At 45.1% G+C, this 20,153-nt stretch overlaps 1 protein-coding gene across 1 annotated transcript in view; it reads left to right on the top strand.

Annotated features, from left to right (window-relative positions):
* Positions 1-20,153, top strand: part of PIEZO2 (piezo type mechanosensitive ion channel component 2) — a 340,562-nt gene that overhangs the window by 50,924 nt on the left and 269,485 nt on the right. The window contains exon 2 of the mRNA XM_007463290.1: positions 11,193-11,288. Coding sequence (XP_007463352.1) covers positions 11,193-11,288 — 96 coding nt within the window. The remainder of the gene's footprint in view (positions 1-11,192; positions 11,289-20,153) is intronic.

Raw genomic sequence — 20,153 nt, 5'->3', positions numbered from 1 at the left:
GTAGGGAAAAAGTGGTTAAGACTTGGAGTTTAACTTCATATACCTTTTTCTTCCAAGAGAAGCTCCCTGAAGTGTGACTTCATTGTGACAGAAAAGGTTCATGATTCAGGAAGCTCTCTTGTTTCTTGCCTCTTCCTGGACACCTAAGTGGAAGTTATTACCCAAATATTATTTTTCCAACAGATACTTTTGTTTCATCCCTTTTGAATATTGTTGTTGTAGCCATGTCATTATGTGAGCCGGATTGAACATTGCAGAGTCATCTGTTTGGTGAAAACCATTGAATATTTACACCACTAGTCAGATGCGATAGCTTTTCTCAGATCCCTCCATCTCTAAGGGCAATGGAAGTCCCGCCTTTCATTCCTTTCTTCATTCTGCACCATTGTCATGTGATTGTAATGTGAGAGGTACTCTACTAGGCACCCGAAGAAGACACAGCGAAGGCACAGCCTTGCTCTTAAGGGGCTTATGGTCCAGTCAAGAAGGTGACGTGTTTACAGGGTGAAGTAAGTACTACAAGGCCACGTGGAGCCAAGTCGTAAGAGCGATGGAGCCAAAATGTGCTGGGTGTTCGGAAATGGAAGAGATTACTATTCCTTAAATTTGATTTTATTTTAAAATACAAAATGTACACATACTTTTATAAGAAAATTTAACATTATTAGATAAAAAGCCACTGTTTTCCCTCCTTCAGTTCCTCTTCCCAGAGGTTAATGGTCTGATATATTCTTCCAGATATTTTCTGTGTGCAGAGAGGGCTGGCAGAGTGGAGGGGTTAAATCCCAGTTTCGCCTTGACCTTGGACAAATTACATATCCTTTGTGAGCCTTAGTCTCCTGAAAATGGGAATACTGATTGAATATTATAAATATCAACTTCGTAGACCTGTCGTGTTGTGTACAGTTTTATAACCTAGGTTTTGACGGATTGTTTGGTGAACATCTTTCAATGTCTGTGCACATGAGCAGCGGCCATTCTTTGTGAATGTGGCACAGAGTTCCTGGTGTGGCAGTCCTTACTGAATTATTCCCTTATTGCTAGACAAGTGTGCTTTTTTATTCAGAGAAGATTACATTTTATTGGGTGATGAGGGCATTCTGTGGGAGGAGACAGACGTTTGAGTGAGCTTGAAGGATGCTTCGGGATTTGGGAGGCATGGTTGGGCAGAGGGCATTATGGGTTGGCGAAGAAAGAGACAGGGATTTAGTTACTCTTTCAGTAAGTATTTATTGACTGCTTACTATGATTAGAAATGGGCATAGAAACTGGAAATAGAGAAATGAACAGGAGGGAGTCTGTGTTCCGACGTGGCTGAACATGCGCTTGGGGACACGCACTTGGGGACTGGCTAGTGGTGGGTTTGGGTAAAAGTGGGTGTGTGTCTAAGGACATGCATTGTTGTCTGAGCTGTTCCTGGGCACAGGCCAAGAGTGCAAGGGTTCTGCAACCTCCTTGTCCCCGTGAAAACTGACCGAGTGACCTAGCGATGACATTTGTGGAGGTACCCCAGCCTCGACAGAGTTTTGATAGGAACCACCCAGCTTAGCCTCAAAAGGGCTCATGAGTCATGCCTACTTTTTGGAGATAGACTAGGATAGCAAAACAGTCGCACTTTGAGGACTTTGGGGAAAGTTCTGACACATTATGGGTCATCTAGTAAGTCCAGGGCATGACGATGGTTCAGGAAAGGTCATCTATGCTTGGAAATTTAGGAGATCCAAAACTTGTTCATTTATTGACCAAAAATCAAACGCTCTCTCATGGGTCAAGGCCATGAGCTGATGAAAGCACGTATCGTAAGCTTAAACATATTCCTGGAATAATTAATTCTCCAAATAGAGCATCCCACTGGTGGTCTTAAATTACCTTAATTTTATGAGGTGGGAGGATGTAGTGTGTATTGAAAAGAAGGACAGTGAGAGAGATCAGAAGGCAGAGGCAGCTGGGGATGGGATGAAGCTGGGTGGGATGCCCTGAATGTCCCTGTGGTTTGTCCACCACCAGGAGTGTGTGGTGCCCCACTCCATCCTCAGCTACACGTACTTTGAGTGGGAATAGCATTCAGAACGATGAGGAAAGGACTGAATGCAAAGTCAAAGGCTGTGAGTCTGAGTTACAGCCCAAGCAGATCTCGTGGAGAAGCTGATTTTGAGGTGTGAGTCCAATTCCTCGCTATTTTGGACATTGTTCTGGGAGTGAGGGTTTCACACCGTGGTCAGAGGCTGCTCTTCATCACTGTGGTATCAGAAGCATAAACCCCAGACAGAGCTGAGGGCTGAATTCATGCCATAAGAGGTGTGTTTATTTCTCTGGCACCAGAAATATTTGAAGGCAATAGCGCTGGCTGCATATATGTCAGGGAAGAGGGTGTTCCTAGGAAGAAGCAGGTTGGATGTCAAAATAAATTTATCAACCTAAAAACAGTCCTTTTTAATCAGTTTTCAGCCATATTAGTTGTTAAACGAGATACTGTGTGAGGCTGCATTGTGTGCTAAGGATGGAAGAAATAGGACTTCATGGTCGGCAGCTAAACCAACTTCTCTTCATGCTAATGCACACACCGGTGCAGGGAGGATGCTGCCAAGAATAACATAGAATATTCTGAAGCCTACAGTGAAAGGCTGCAAAAAAAATCTCATTTTACTGAGTACTTGAAAGAAGGAAACTGTGGCAGCCAGTAAATTAATCCTGTTATTAAAAGCCATGCCGCCTACATGAGCCTACATACACATGTACATACACATATATTCTCCAGCCCTGGTGTCTCCTTTTCTATAGCTGTCTCAGATTGCTCAGGGACCAGCATGTGGGAGGCCCTTGAACATCAGGGGATAGAATGGCATTGCAGCAGATTTCTCTTCTTTCTGAAATGAAAATGACATTTAGTCTCTACTCGTAATGCAGTCCAGTAAGCCAGTCCCAATTTATTTCAGATTGAATGGTATGAACTCCCTAATATTTGACTGTTTTTCTTATATGAAGCCATCAAATTCAATGGTTCATCCTAATAGTTTAGACATACTGAGAGCAACATAAATGGAGGAGAAACTTTCCAAATTTGAAATCTTGCTGCATCTTATAGATGGTAAACTTGTGAATCGGACTTGGCGTGAAAAATCTAAGTAACCAGAAATCCAGTAAGGAGCGCTTTGCTGTCTTATTAGGGTTCTAAGCACGTCTCTTCGGTTTTTCAGAGGACCAATCGTGTAAAAATCCAACTATAGTGAATTGGTAGTCCAATAGAATTTGTATATATTAGGAAGATAAGTTAACTTTTGGGAAAATTACAGAAAAGTAGTGTTAATTAAAAATGAGATAGAATGAATAAAGTGAAGTTAGTATAAAATTAAACATGAGGGATCATCAGCTCTCTTTAAAAATTTTACTGAGGAGAATAAGTTTTAAATTCTTAAAGATTAATAATTTAATGTTTATAGACTAAATAGATATAATCTTAATAGATTAAATCTTAATTAAATCTTAATTGCAATTAATAATTAAAAAATTAAAAGATGAATCTACATTCTGCTAGTAATAGAATAGTAGAGAGGTATAGTGGTCCAGTTATAAATTGTTGAATTACATAAAAGTGAGTTGAGACTACTAAGTTAAAAGGTACCTTTCTCACATGAGAATAAATGTGTATATAAAGCATGATGAGTGATATCTGCAGTAAATACAGAGACACAGACCTAAGTGACTCTCGGTGTCCCGTCCACAAACACTAACTCTCCTATTCAGGAGATTAAAAAAGAGCTACTATGATGGGTAGGTGAGGAAACAGTTTTAATGCTTGACCTTTCTCTGCATTCACTTGCCCAGCCTAATTTCTTATTCATCACAGTAGTAAGAGAGCAAGTTTTATTTTGAGGAAGTATAGGAGCTGTGGATTTAAATGCAGGGCTCTTCATACTCAGAGTGAAATAGATCTGATTTCTAATATAAGTGTTCAGAAAGCTTAAGGAATGATGTGTTAGCATAAAAGCTTTATTTCCTCATTGCAATCACGAGAGACATTACTCTCTGGATCAGGTCGCCAGGTCAAGCTTGAGCATGGGATTTGCATTTTAAATATGACCACTTTCTATGAATAATTTGTAAAATTGTGAATGACATATTAAAAGATTTTTAAAGGAGGAGAGAGTTAGCACTGTATTCTTTCTTTAAAATTTATTTTCTGCAAAGTGTACAATCAATCAGGATGAGTTTACAAAACTCAAACTTTTAATACTGTTAATATTCGATCAGGTATATATTAAATTAATTAAAATAGAAAAGAGAATCCTACCCTTTTAAAATAATTAAAAAGGCAACAAAGTTTTAAACTTATGTGGCTAAAAAAAAATCACACTAAGATTTTAGTGACCATCTGGTTCAACTCATATTTTACAGATTGTACCCCAGGTTGTTTGGAAAAAAAAGTAGAAAACTCAGACCAAAGGCTTTTATCCTTTACAAATAAGATGCTTTCACCTTATTTTTCCTTAGATCCCTTAAAAGTTTTAGTAAACTGAGTAATGGTTATGATTTTCTGCTAAAACAGTTTGATTCTAAGTTCTATTCCCTGTAAAAGTCCTGTTTTCCTGGAGACTTTACTCTAAAATTACATTCTTTTAACTAACTTCTGTAATGAAGTTAACACCCAATATATATTTTTCCCAGCTTCATTGAGATACAGTTGACATGTAACATTGTGTAAGTTTATGTATTGATTTGATACATCTGTATATTGCAAAATGATTACCTCTGCAGCTTAGCTAACACCTTCACCACATAATTGCCGTTTCTTTTACGTGATGAGAGATTTCTGTTTTTTGAAGTGTCAGAAACACGTGACTGATGGATCCAGTGTTGACTGACAGACTCCCTGGAACAAAGTCAGCTTTCATACATCTCTGGATAAAAAAGTAGTGTTAAGATATAGGGACCGTTTCTACATGTGTGTTTCTTATTTGATGAATATTTCTGTTCTCCTCTGTGTCCCACATGTGTGAACACACTCATGTTGGCGTGGGGAGCATAGGGCAGGCACTTCGTGGTAAGAGTGTGTGGGCAGATGTCTGCCTTTCTGAACTGTAGTGGGAGGGACCATCTGGTGTCCTCTTTCTTGAAGAACTAATTTTTGCAACTTTCTGAAGGGGGAGCACTTGGGACAGGACCTCCGCTGGATATGGAGGTCAGAGATACAGGAAGCAAGAAGGGAGTAATCTTGTCTTGCCTGTCGGCTGCCTAAAGCATCACCACGTGAAACATATATAAGTTTCACCGGATGTAAAACACAGGAGTATGTCCTAGGGGAAATAATTTACACAGACAATGAGTGAGGTGACTTAGCAGCCTTTCCTGTCTCTCATTTCTTTGATGGTTTTGCTTCCTTAGGAAAAATCTGCAGTTGTTGGTTTTTTTTTTTTTTTTTTTCTGCTGCATTGTAAGTATTTTGCAGCTGCTTCTCTTGTTATTACTATTTTTATAAAAATCACCATCCTTTTAAAAGCCATTGATTGATTCAGAGCACAGAAGGAAAGTGTAAACACAAAATAATTCTAGAATCACTGAACTGACTATTTTGTCTCTTGGTACTGAAGTTGCTTATTCTGAATAATGTGTATCTACTGTTCTGGCAACTGTTAAAATAAATAAAGCATTCTGAGGTCATAAAGAGTGTTTAGAATGTACTTAGTTGAAATGGAGGTTCTAAACATTTAAGCTTTGTTCTTTCGCAGGCCATTCATGGTGAGGGGCTCTTTGGCTTTGCTGAACGGTGTGGAGGAAGAGAGGACACGTTTTTGCTAAAATATTCAGCTCTGAGGGCACTTACCTTTAATAACATAATTAAGATTATTACCTTCAACTATTATGGAAGTTAAAGTGTGCATAAACCTCTTCGTCATCGTGTAATACATGGGAAACTAGTACACGTGTATTGCAACACAAGTATTTTTATAAATGTTACGCGGCCATCTTAAAAATTTCCTATTTGCAGGAGATTTCCCCCTTTCTATACTGATTAAACTCTAAGCTGTCAAAGTCACATCAATCATTTCTCCAACTTGCAGAGTTTTTCCTAAACTGCCAATCAGTTTTCACCTCTAGAAAATGAAATGTGTTAATGAGATCAGTCCAGTTGTTTACAGTTCACATGGTAGCGCGCGTGTTTATAATGCTCTTCACTTGATGACGTATCTCACAGTTTCTAATTGTGAGCTCTCTAGTCCTGGCAAGGTCTTTTTTTGGGGAAATTCCTGTTGTCATCCTTTGAGGGAAATTTCCATATAATTTTGGATGGTTAAAACCAGGTAGAAATAGTGGAAAAGATAGTGCATTCTTGGCTAAAGTGAAGAACCTTTTTCCTTAGAACACCTTGATCTGCACTGTAAAAAAATTGCACTGTCAACAATAAAATCCTTGAGGCAGGGGACAGAGGTCCAGGAGCCTGGATGGCCCACGAGAAGCATGGGTACCAGCGTCTGATAGCTTTTTATAAGAGCAGGGCTGTGCTCTGGGACTCCAGGTCCTAGACCAAGACAACATTACCCTGGATAGAGGAGGATTGCTCTTTGCCTTCTGAGGCTTTTCTAGCTCGAATGTGCCTTATTGACAAGTTCAAAGGCATATTTTGCTCTAGGTGGGTAATGCACTTAGATATGGCATTCAGAGTCCCTGTAAGCTCGGGTGACTCCTGGGTAGCAACTTCACACATAAAATAAAGCAGAAAATTCAGCAGTTAGGCCACTGTCATCAATCAAACTGGATAATTTTAGACAAAAATAAATGAAGGTAGATTTTTAGAAGTGGCTTGATTTTTGTGTGTGTGTGTGTGAAAAGTTGGGTATTAGTCATCTGTTGCTGCATACAAATTACCCAAACATTTAGCGGCTTAAAGCAACAAACCCTGCTGCGGAGTTTCTGGGAGTCGGGAATCTGGGGAGGTTCAGCCCGTGCCTCCAGCTCAGGCTCTCACGGGCTGCAGTTAAGGCTGGTCAGGCTGCCGTCTCTGGCGGACTTGCTTCCAGGCTCACTTGTGTGGCCGTTGGCTGGTGCAGGCTGGCTGCTGGCTGGAGACTGTGGCTCCTTCCCTCCGGGCCTCTCCTCGGGACAACTTGTAGCCTGGAGGCTGGCTCCACTCAGGGAACAAGGGGCACCCATGGTAGAAGCCACCAAGAGCTATCCTGCTACTTTCACTGATTCTGGTCACTGGCAGGGAGCCCCTGGGTCCAGTCCACACTCAGGAGCAGGGGATCACACACGGGGACCATTTAGAGGCTCCCTACCACCCTGGGTCATCCTTGCTTCTCTTTAAGCATTTGGGACTTTGTTATAAATAATGATAACTAAAGGTTCTGCCCTGAGAACCCAAGAGTGGTCTCCCTTCTACCCCTGCAAAGTTAGTCATTGGGAATTTCCTAAGTTTACACATTTCCACTATGCATTATATGAAACCTTACAGAACAAAGTTATAAAACTGAAACAGCGGCAGGCGTCCTGTGGAGAGAAGGTTCTGGCCCCCTGAGCCCCTGACAGTTACCCGGGGACGGGTCAGGCAGGTGAGGCCGCCAGGCTTCCGGACGGAGGCGCAGGCTCAGGATGAGCTCCCAGGCTCCAATCTCAGCCCGGCCACTTGCTGTGCTTCCTACACCTGCTGCTTTGTCATGTGTAGAGAGAGAGAGTAAAAACAGGGTCTGTGAAGGGAGGGTGGTGAGAGTGTGAGTTAATGCACAGTTAGGGCTTGACATGGGGCGGTGTTCCTGTGAGCTGATACTGACATGAGCTCAACAGCAGACACACGCCCTGGGCACCCTCTTTAAAGTGATACCGTCATACAAGTAAGCTCTAGTTTTCTCTTTACCCAGAAATACATAGAATTAGGTAATTTTGCTGCACGATGTGCATTAACATTAAAAAGCCCAAGGCTAAAATCAAAGCGACATTCCACTTGATTAAATGTTTATTTGGGGCAGTGCCAGTGGTGGTGTTTTGATGCTATTGGGAAGGCTGTAGCCTTGTTACCCTGGTTTCCTTTTCAGGCACCCTCGTGGCTTTCATTCCATTTCACTCACTTATTCCTGTCTATTCCTTTTTTGAGCCTGAGAACCTCCTGTCCCCCAGGCCCTGGAGGTAACAGAGATGGTCACAGACACATGGACAAATGCCTGTGACCCTGGATGAGAAGAGCTCTGGGAGAGGTGCCCCCAGCAGAAGGAAGGCACCTGGTTTGGGGGAGGAAACACTGGAGCACAGCAGGAACAGGCTGGATGCAGGAAGGTGGTCCAGTGCCTTCGAGGCCTTGAGGCCAGAAACAGCACAGTGCAGGGCCGTTCAGCCGGGCAGCCGCTTGGAAGGGCAGGATGTGTGTCGGTGGGACAGGGAGCTGCAGGCCCAGGCAGGAGCCAGGCTGCAACCTTGATGGAGGGTGAGATCCATCACTTCGTCGATGTCGCAGAGTGGACACTGAGTCCTCTGATCCCTCCCAAGGCCCATGTGACCTGGCCCCATCCAGGACTGCCTGGGCCACCGTGGGCCAGGGGTAGTCAGACAGGCTGGGGGCTTTGCTGCCACGTGGCCTGCTGCTCATGAGGTGGCTGGTCACCCCCTCACCGCCTCACCTCAGGGCTTGGATCTCACCTCCTGGGTGAGCCCTGCCTTCAGTGCTCCTAGGGGATGCAGCGGCTGCCCCCTCCACCCCAGGGCCCTGTCCCCCTTGCCACTCCCCACCCCCGAGTTCTTGTTTACAGGGTGCTCATCTTCCAGCATGGCTTGCAGTCTTCTGTTGTGCTTATTGTTCACCATACATCTCCCCTCCTGAAAGTGAAGGGATGCTGGTCAGTCCCAAGGACATAGTATGTGCTCAAAAAATACTTAGTGACTGGATGAATAACGAAATGTCTTTTGGGTTGTTAAGGAACATCAACTCTGGATGAGAAGTAAGAGACAGAAAAAAAATAGCTAGAAAGACAATCCAAACGGGTTCTTGCTCTTTTATTTTGCCTCATTTATACATTTTCCTGTCCAGTGATAGTGTGGAAGTTTCTTCCTGCTTTGGGTCTTTCGTAAAGGAGGTTGGGAGTGGCCATGGTGGTAAACAAAGCTACCGTCATGTGCACGACCCCTGTGGGATGAAAAAGCACTTCTGTTGATGCCTTCCTCCCCCAACAGCATCCCTCACTGTACCCTGCTTGCCTGTCATTGTCCAAAGGAAGCCACCAGCGGCCGGGAGCCCATCTCCTAATGCCATGTGCATCCCACTCTGGTCTGTCCCCAGGTCCCAGGCGCTCTGACTCTGCAGGCAGGAGTACCCAGCCCTTGCCCGTGCTGTGTCTCCCCAGCTCAGCCCTCTGTGGCCTTGTGAGCCCCTGCACAGCCTTCTTGTTTCCTGCTCCTGGTGATGTTCCCCTTGCGCTTCCATCTCTCAACTCCCATCCCCCTGCTGGGTCTGCATCCCTTTCTGGAGGCTGTCCTGGACACCCTCATAGGTGATCAAATGACCAGCCCCTCTCTCTGCTGTAGTCACCTTCTTCCATGAAGACTTTTCTTGTGAAAATGGACTTCCCCGGCTTTCCTCCTCCCTGTCATCAATTTTCTGCTGCCTTTTTCTTCTGTACCTGCCCATTTCTGTCATCAATTTTCTGCTGCCTTTTTCTTCTGTACCTGCCCATTTCTGTCATCAATTTTCTGCTGCCTTTTTCTTCTGTACCTGCCCATTTTCCCTTCCCCATCTCACCCCCCTGTCCCGCCATGTAGGCAGCTGCCTCCCCTTGTTGCTGTGGCCTTCGGAGAGTCCATCCCCTCTTGTCCTGCCCGCTCACCCCTCTGCTCAGGGCCCATCTCCGCTTCCCTCTGGGGTCACTGAGCAGCGATCCTGCCCACACTGTCCCTTGACCGTTTCCATCAGGGCTGAGTCCCACAGTTGGATTCCGTGCATGTGTCTAAAGGTAAACTTACCACCTTCTCCTTAAATGTCTTATTTTCCTCCACGGCAGGAATCCTTATCACCGCGGTCGCGATCCTTGGAGTCACTTGTGTGTAATTTCTCTTCACATCTCTCCATGTTTATTGTACCAAATGCCTTTTTGATTTCTCGTACTGCTTCTTAAGTTCCGTTGTTTCTGCACCATTTACACCTTGTTGCTGCAACACTGAAGTTTCCCTGCCCACCAGTCCAGCCCACGTGCAGTCTTAGATTACTCTTTCTGAAGTGTTTTCTCTGGATCCAGACGGTCAGGGACTAGTTCTTTGAGCTCCACGTTCTCTCCACTTTCTTTCTGACTAACTTTTGTTCCAACACTTCTCCATCCTGTGAATCCGTTAAACCGATCTCATCCACACACGCATACTTACTCCTTCTCCCCCCTCAGCCTTTCTTTATTCATCAATAAATTTATTTTTAATTGCTGTAAGGCGCTCATTTTCTTTCTACATGGACGCTGCACACCACCCTCTCCCTGTCTGGTAACGAGGATCCTCACCACAGTTGCTTGTGTTTTTGAGGGCTTCCTGGGTCTAAGACCCTGGCCAAGCGTTTAAACCTTCACTCCTCATTGTAAGCCTCTGAGTCAGAGCCGGTTATTAGACCCATTTCATAGATGAGGAAGGGGAGCTTGGGGAGGGAAGGAGCACATCTCCGACCTGCCGTGCTCCCTTTAAGACGAGATTCGCAGAGCAAGAAGCTTAGACTTGGGGCCCGAGTTTAGTTTTGTCTCCGTCACCTCCCCGCTGGGAGCACCCAGGGAGTGGGTGAGTCTCTGGGCCTGGGAGCCTTCCTATCAGAAGGGGACTCATCAGATAACTGGGGTCAGGCCCGGCCACAGAGCATTTGGCAAATATTTTCCTTTCTTTTCTTCCCCTTCAGTCTCACCTCTTCTTCCATCCACAGCCTTAGGCGAACACCTCAAACCCTCACAGCCCCGTTGCCTATGTTTCCGTAGCAATTTTAATTTGCCCAGCTTACTTTGTGACGTATTTCGGGCCTGCCTTCAATCAGGTACGCCGATGCCGCCCTCTTGGTTGGGTTCTAAGAGCAGGGACCGTGCGTTTTAATTCCCGTTTCTCATCATGCTCCGAGTAATGATGGGCACAGAATGGATGCTCCGTTTTTCCTCCCTACTTGAAGATCTGCTCCAGAGATGCCGCCTGATGCCGTGATGCCTAAGGCTGTCCGTCACTAACGCCTCTCCCCTCTTCTGCCCCCACAGCCTGTGCGTTCCGGTACAATGGGCTCTCCTTCGTCTACCTCATCTACCTTCTGCTCATCCCCCTGTTCTCAGAACCAACCAAAGCCACCATGCAAGGTAAGAGACCTTTGCTACTCTGTACCACAGCTGAGTGTGTCTGGGGGCTCCCCGGGGCTGTCGTTATCTGATGGGAGAGATGCCGGTCCAGTGGGGAGCAGGGTCACACGTCTCAGCAGTAGAGCTGTGTGGCACTTGGTGGTGACGTGTTTTTGTCACTCACACAGCTGTCTTCCCCATACAGGTTCCCTGGCAGCCCTGTATTTGTAGGTTTGCAGACAATCTGGAAGGATTTGGCTGATTAAGAGCAACTCAGTGTGCTGTCATTAGAATGAGGCAGACGGGGTGATAACAGTGGCACAGATTTGTGTGTTCTGTCTGCTGGGGAGAAGGAGGTGGCAGGCAGAGAAGGGGTCTCTGAGCCCCGGAGCAGGAGACCTGGGGAGGAAGCCGGGTGCGGTCGTGGCTCCTTCACGTGTCAGCTGAGAGCTGTCACGTGTGCCTCCATCAAGTACAGAAAGGGAGAGATTCGAGTTCTCGTTTCTCAAGCGTGTTCCTGCAGACCTTTGGATCCCTTCCCTGTTGCTCTCCAAGCACCTGAAGGCATAGAAGGAAATAGTGCCTCTGTTTCCCGAGGCTCTGATGAGGAAGCCTGGTCTGGTGGGTACAGTTACACATTTGAAGTTCTTCCACAAAGATAGAAGTTAAACCGCATTGAGTTGACTTAATTGTTTTTCAAAACGATGCCATTACAAGAAATAGGGACTGTGCCCAGTGCCTTAGTGAGTGTGATGGCCGTATGTTTACAGGAAGGGATGGAAAGTTGGGTTTGACCTGGGGATGGCCATGGCTCCGGGTTGCCAGCTCACGGTGCTGACTCTTCAGGAAAAGCAGTAAAGACTTGGTATAAACAGAGCATAAAATCATGACTTTATCTGTCCCATTCTCCCCCTGACTATTATTACATTGATTGTGGGTCTTTTGATCATTCATCCTAATGGTTAGGACTGCAGATGCTATGTTGATTTTCCTGCCTTAGGAAGAACCTAATTAATAGCTCTTCTAAGTCACTTAAATCCTTAATACACAAAATTAAGAAGGGCTAGAGAAATGTGAGTCTATACAAATCCTCATCAAACCAAAAATATGCTGTTCATGGGATCCCACCCACTCCAGTCTGATTCCTAGAGTCCAACATAAGCAAAGATGTTTAAACAGAGTAGCTTCTGGCCTCAGAACCAAGTTGATAACATACAGGTGACTCCTATTTCATGGCTGGGAGCTCATGTTTTAAAGAAAGAAGGTTTCGTACATATTTAGCATTAAGTGCTTTAAAAATGAGTACCTGTTTGTACTCCATTAAATGATCTATTGCTTTTCTATCAGGGTGTCCCCTTGTTTTACCTGGAAACCAGGTCAGTGGGATTCCCCTTCATACTTAATGTGATGACGCCTGGCTTTGCCTTCTTCCCAAACTACCCAGCCCTGCTCTGCCCAGTGGTCTCTGTAGGGGTGATGGTGGCCTGGGATGTGTGACTTAGTCCTCGTGTGTGTCAGGGGCCCATTGTCTGTGCCTGGAGCACAGGGAGTCACACGGTCAGGAAACTCATAGGTGAAACGTGAAATCAGAGGCAAAGAGCAGCTCCTGTGTGTGGGGAGAAATATCCTGGATCACCAAAGTGTCGCAAGGTCAGAGCACAGACAGCATCACCGTGCACAGGTGTCTGCCATGTCTCCCTCCCAGGCGCTGAGAGACGAACATCTCAAAGGGAGCCCGCAGGCATCTTTCCAGTCGGTACCTGGGGGCAGGGCTGGGATTGTGTGGCCGGTCCTTCCATCCTTCCTGAGGGGCGTGGCTGAGACCTCATAACCTCATTTATTTGCTGTGTCTGAAAACGCACAGGGACTCGAGGGAGGGAGGGAGGCCCCCATATGACTTTTGTGAAAATGTAGGACTCCCCATCTGGCGTTTCCACATCTGTGATTCGAGGCACCCAGGCCGGGTGTTTCTGGTGGGGTCCAGGGCTTGGGCCATGTTGTCCAGGATGATGCCTGTGTGGTGTCCGTACAGACGGTGATGGGCCTGGAAGGGTGATGGCTGTGTGGCTTTGCAGGGGGCCTTGGGGGTCACACACACTCGGCCTTTCAAGTTCCTGTTGATACTCATTTCTCACAAACAGGAAAGTCCAGTGTCACCTGGGAGAACCCAACGGCATCCGCTCTGCCGGGCGGTGTAGGTCCTCTGCCACACACGCACACACACATACACACTTGTGCACACGCACACACACGCACACACAGTTGCAGGCATGCACACTTGGGGCCCGGAGGAGAGGCACCTTGAATCTGCCATCAGTCAGTGTGCAATTCCTCCCTCTCTTCTTTCTCCTCGGATTTCTCAGCAAGAGTCACATGTTGGTGTAGTGCATCCCACAGTGCCCAGGGGGTCTCAGCGAAGCCCCTCTCCCTGGGCTGGGAGTCTCTCCACCCAGGCAGCTCTCTCGGCTCCTGGGATGCTCTCCTTGGCCCCTCGGCCTTCCAGGGTCTCACCCGAGGCTGAGCCGAGGCCCCACTTTGATACATATATTCACTGAGTCCCTTCTAACGCACCCCCTTGAAGATGGCTAGGATTTTGCTGTTTTGTTAACTGCTGCATTTCCAGGACACAAGACAGCATCTGGTGTGTAGCAGGCAGTCAGTAAATATTTATGGAATGAATGAATGAACGCATTCATTTCTAGAGTCTAGAGCTCTAGGAGTATTTAGGAATGCAGCCCATGTCCTCTGCTTCCCTCAACCTCCAGGAGAGCAAATGTCACAGAACAGTTCATCACCTACACCTGTCTGTCCTCTGGGGACAGAAGCTCAGGGCAGGGGGATAGGCTATGGGAGTTTGCTATTTTAGACTTATTGGGGATCAGGGGATATGAAGTAATTGAAGAAATCAAAATGTTCTATGCCTTTCCTTACAACGTTAGGCATTTTATTTAAGCCTGTGATACTGTAGGAAGGGCAGTATATCTTTGCTTGCTGTTCAGTTAGCAGTGTGCTTTGCATTTAAATTGAGACTTCACTCCATTAAATAGGAACTAATATATAATTAACTTCAGGTGGTCCAAATATTCCAGGTTGATAAGATATTAAGTTCTTTAACCAGACACATGTTAGGCTCCCTATACCTTATGTGTAATGAGGACCCCCATCGGCCAGTATGGTGGGAGGGTTGGTATTTTCTTTGGATGGAGTGTAAGTGGTAAAACGTACGAGATGTGGAAGAAATCCATGTACTGTATATACTCATTACATACTGGCTCATGACAATATGACTGTTATTTTGAGGTACAACATTATTACTTGGAACGTCAGAGATTTAGAAATCTCAATCTCATAGCTAGTCCTAACCTCAAGATTTTTCCTTGTGCTCTTTAGATATCAGCTAAGAATTGTGTGATTTCCAGCCTTTCTTGTTAAATAATATTTATATTAAGTAACCAATTACTAGAGAGCCAGTGGCACTGCCTACTAGAGTATGTATTATTATTTACAGGCATCAATTAATTTAATTCCTACAATGACCGTTTGAGGGAGCTGCCATTATTATTAAAAACTATTATCAGAAATCCTCATGTTACAGACAAAGCCTGAGTTCGGGCAGCGTAAGAACAAGCCCCAGGACACGGGCACTGTGTGGGTGGCCACGCTTTTAACCACTGTGTTGTCTGACTCATGCCCAGGATGGAACACCATTCTCAGGATTTGCAAGGGTGGAGGGAAACCCACTCGCTTAATAAATACTTGTTGGCTGATAGATTACCAGGTCCTGGGCACAAGCGTCTGGAGAGATAATATGGGTGTGTTTAAAGGAGACATTTTCATTTGCATCAGTGCAGATTGATGACGTACGTGTATGTTATATAGAAAATACATCTAATTAAGTGTGATTGTTTATTTCTTTCAACAAATGTTCATTGAAAGACTGCCCTTCACGGAACACTATGTTTGGGTGTGTGGAGGATAAAAATGAGAAGAAAACATGGTTCTTCACTGGCATGGCCTCCCAAACATGCTGGCTCTTATGTATTTCATTGAATGGTAGCTCTTTCAAAGAGGTTGTCTTTGGAAGCCGTAGGTGTATTCCAGTGACGCTGTCATTGGAACTGACCTCAGATTAGTCCTCTGCAGTTGCCTTTAGAGTTTGCCTTAAATAGGCTCAATGGTGGCAAACCATTGTCCTTTTAAGGAGGGTCTGATCTCATAGTATTTGGAGTCAAGTTTGATGAGGGAAAAACTGGTGATGAAATCAGTCATGTCAATTTTAGAAAAGAAAAAGACAAAACCCAGAGTATTTAGTATGAAACAAAGTGTCTGAAGGTGACTCCTCATGACTGGTGAGGAGGTTTAAGATTTATTGGCATGAGAGCACCATGGTTGATACACACGAATGACAAACACATGGAACATCTTTCCATGATGGGTTTGTGTGGATAGACGAGATCTAGGATATCAGGCAAAATGAGATGCGGAAGCGAGAAGGCAACATCCTGAAGGAGGTGTTGATTAGCTCGATCTACAGGGGAATCTTGACCACAAGAGTCAGGCTGCACCTACCTGGCCCAGACCAGAGGCTCAGAGGGAGTATCCGCAGAGATCCGTGAACTGAGGGTGCTAATAGCATGTCACATTTCCTCTGTGCCAGGAACTGTTGTAAGCACTCCCTGTGTGCTAACTCATTTAATTAGAGGTTAGCAAAATCATGCATTGAAAAGGCAGGACCCCCTCCATCCTGGAATAAAAAAAAAAAAAAAACCCAATGGGTTATAAATCCACTTAACCAACTAGGAACACTGCACAGTGAGGGGCTGGTGTGGGTGCTCCCTCCTCCTACCAAGGAGATTAGTGAGACTTAGTCACATTCGGGCCGGTCTAGACTCCTGATCTCCTGGTCTCATGCCCCACCTCACCAGCCCTTCCACGGGTCAGAGGGTGCCTTCCTCATAAAGCTGGGATAGACTGCTCCATTCCCTGCACCTGACCATACTTTATTAGATTTTGATTTTGTAAATGCTCAGAGTCCCAAGTCTTTTTCAGTTGGTTTCAACAGAAAGTTTTACATCCTTGCACGCACTTTGGATAAATGACAGCTCTAACTTTATCAATAAAGTGTCCGGGGTCTGGCGTGAGAGACACACATCTGGCTACAGTGTGAAATCTGGGATTTGCTAGAAATCGCTTGCTTGATCTGGCCTGCAGCTTGTCTTTGTTCATGTGCCCTCCTGCAGGCTGGAGTGGGTAAGAGGATCATCTCCATTCTTTTTGGGGGAGAGTCATTTACTTACTGGGGGCCGCTTGAAAAGGAATTCTCCAAACGTCAAGACTACAACACTTGCTGGGCAATATTAGCCATTGACCTACAGCAAAGATATCTTAGAAGCATCATCATCTAATCGGTTCACATGTGAAATGTTTATGTCACACACACACACACACACACACACATGCCAAAGGAGCAGAGATGAGTGTTGTCTAAGGAGGGTAATTATTTCTAACAGCAAAGCTGTCTTCTAGTCCAAGGACCCATACGCACTGGGAGCCTTCTCTGAAATCGGATGACATTAGTAGGTGAGAACAGAACTCCCAGTGGTGGAGGAAAGGGAAGGGCTTTGGGTGCTGGGTGGGTCTTTCTTAATTTAAGTCTCCCTGTTCAGTTACGAAGCCCAGGTCCTCCCGGAGCAGGTGAAACACAGATGTGGGTCCAGCCCTCGGCTGAGGTGGTCAGGTTGCCAAAGGAAAACAAAAGGGCGAAACTTTCAGGATTTGCCCTCCAAATAGTTTTCAATACGGGGTTTCAGGTTCTCTCCTCCCTGTTAGGAAAGGAGTGGGTCTCTGAAAGATCTTGTTTTCTAATTAACTTTGCTCTATTATTTTGAGCAAGGTAGCAGTTCCTTTTCTGTATTTGCTTGTGTTTACACTCAAAAGTTTTTTAGAAGGTAGTTTTTCTCATTTTGGGGATCTCTTTCAACATTTTGGAGGGGGTGGATGGAATTAGACGGGCGGTAATGGAGAGGCTTCACTGTGCTTTGAGGACAATTGTGAGCAAGTGAAATTTGAGCAGGTCAAGTTCACTTTCGTAAACTGTTGCCAAAGTTATTCCAAGATGATAGGGAAGAATATTTTCTCTCCATCTCTGAACAGGAGTCCTAGTTTAAGAGGAAATTGTAATCATCACGGAGTAGAGTGTGTGGTGTGTTGTGTGTGTGTGTGTGTGTGTGTGTGTGTAAAATAGTTTAAGAGGAAATTGTAATCATCACGGAGTAGAGTGTGTGGTGTGTTGTGTGTGTGTGTGTGTGTGTGTGTGTGTGTGTGTAAAATAATCACCAGAGAGCCTTGCCCTGAGGTTCTGACCCAGGATACACTTTACCAGAATCACTAAAGACTCCCTGAGAAAAGAAAAATGATGTTCCATTTGCCGACATGAAGAGGCAAAGAGGTCTGCAACTTGTAAAGACGTGTTTAGACGTCAGAGAGGAAATAGTAGCAGATCTTTTAAACTACTTGCGTCTGGTTTTTGTTGAAAACACTGTTAGTCTTTATACCATTATTATTATACCATAATAAACCATCTGGTTTATTATGTCATCATAAAGCAAAAGGCAAGAAAATATTTAATTGAACAAATTCTTTGGGGTAGGTGTTCTATTACCAATATCAGCTCACGACCAAACAAAATGCTACCAAAATGATTGGATGCTTGTTTCTTGAATTTTTGAATAAATTAGTGATAGGTCTTTTAGGTTACTTTATCTGTCCTTTTGAGGGGGCGGTGGTTGTTTTGGATTTGGCAAAGACTGTTCAGTGACACAGAAGAACTTTGAGGCAACACATATAATTCTCAGCTCAGGAAACATTGGGTCATATTATTATATGACTAAGGAGAGGTTTTCACGAGTCCTAAACTTTGTGCTTTACCTGGTTGTGATAAACCAAATCTGCAGTGTGGCCTCACCTGTTATTTAGATGCTGTCTGTCATGCCAGGGAAGGGGGTCACCTGGACTGGACGTCAGTTTGCTGATTCACGCTTCAAATCACTTTTCTTTTGTTTACTCACTTGATAAACATTTACTTGTGCCTGGTCAACGCTGTCCTGGGTAGTTGGACGCTGTACAGTGAATGGCACAGTCTCTCTTGCCCCAGGATGTGAATTAACAGCACGATCGTGGGCAGGTTCCTTCGGTTCTCAGAGTCCTGCTTTCCTCCTGTGTTGAGTCCTGGTGCTGGTCTTGATCAGAACCTTAAGACATCTGCCAGTGGGATCAAGTTCATGGACACACCTCCCTGTGCTCTGTGCTGAACAATGGTTAAAGAGCCCAGAGAAGGAGATCATCACTCTTCTCGTACTTTAAAAATTTATTTTCCCTTTCAAAGGGTTCAACTGATTTGATTTGCTTCTGTGTGTATTTGAAGTCAATTTATTGCAGTTTTGAAGTTGACTTACTTCAAAGTCTGGACGAGACTAATTTCTTATGGATTCACTTGTTAGAGTCTAGGCTTTACTTCGTGGGTAACTATTTCTCTTAAACAGACCCATGTGTACTTGCACAGATTCATACAAAAGAACCCTTTGAGATGACAACGTACATTTAGCTTTCAGACAGTGCGAATTATTCATTAGAAGAAAAATAAGTAGATAACACATGCTTGCTCTTTGCTGGGCAGCTCCCCTCAGCTTTCTAGACAGTAACTCCCTGGGTCCTTCTAACACTCCTGTGAGATAGGAATTCGTATTGTTCATATTTTACAGACAAAGAAGCTGAGAAACACACAGAGGTTCATGAATAATTCCTGAAATGAACATTTTAAAAATTTGATCCAGTGAGTGAAAGCTTCTAATATAAATAATTCAGTTACCGACCGAGGCATTTCCCACCTTTGACTGGTTTTATTATAAAATTAATACAGAGTGAAAATAAGTGGAGGGATTTTGCATGTAATCCAGCTGCCTTATGACAATATAAGTGGACAATTATTGTACTTTAAACCACCTTTGAGGATATTTGCTCAGCATTAAGCAGAGAAGAGAATCCCAAGGATAATTTTTTTTCCTGAATGTTTAAAAATTATCCATTTATTATGTATTGACTAAAAGACCGTTCACATTTCTTGATCTCATTCAATAGGTTATGTTGTATGATATTGATACACGGTATGTGTTCGATTTCTTTTGTTCACTGAATGAGCATCCCTGCGCATCTGTAGTGGGTGGCTGGCTGGGTGCTGGTGCCCCCGGTGACTGTGACACTGGTCCTTGTGAACGCCCAGCTCACCGTTTAGCACACCCCCTCCCTCCATTCTCCTCATCCCCTCTCCTTCCTTCCTCCTTTCCATTCTCACTCCATTTATTTTTTAAATTAGCTTTGCCTAAATATATATCCTGCCTTTCAACTTGCCAGTACTCTGTGCACTTAAAGAATATTTGGGGAAGGCCACTCTCCGCCTCCTCTGCTGGCCTGGCGCCCATGATGCTGGTGACACAGGGTGGGCTGGCCTGGAGCCCCGCCCAAGAGCCCCAGACCTGCCGGAGGACGGCCTGGAGTCCGGGCATGTGTGTGTCCTGGAGTGGCCTCTTTTTCTTTGTCCCCCTGCAGCCTGGCCACCCATGACCAGGGTTACAGGGTCCATTGGCAATTGGGTGCAAAGGACTGTTCTTCTCTGCTCCATCATATCGGGTTCCTTTGGATCTAACGGCCTCTGCAAGAGGAAAATTGCTCTTCTAAGATTCAGGGGCACCTGGCAAGCTGGTGCTGCCGCCTGGGTGGGGATGTCCCCCTGCCCCACAGCGGATCTGAGCTGCTCTGCCCAGACCCCTGCCCCAAACACACACACACACACACACACACACACACACACACACACACACACACACCCAC

Source organism: Lipotes vexillifer, unplaced genomic scaffold (genome assembly GCF_000442215.2).
Source record: "Lipotes vexillifer unplaced genomic scaffold, Lipotes_vexillifer_v1.1 scaffold848, whole genome shotgun sequence".
NCBI classification, from domain to species: Eukaryota; Metazoa; Chordata; class Mammalia; order Artiodactyla; family Lipotidae; genus Lipotes; species Lipotes vexillifer.
Note: the sequence above shows the minus strand (reverse complement) of the source record. Positions and strands in the feature narration are given on the sequence as shown.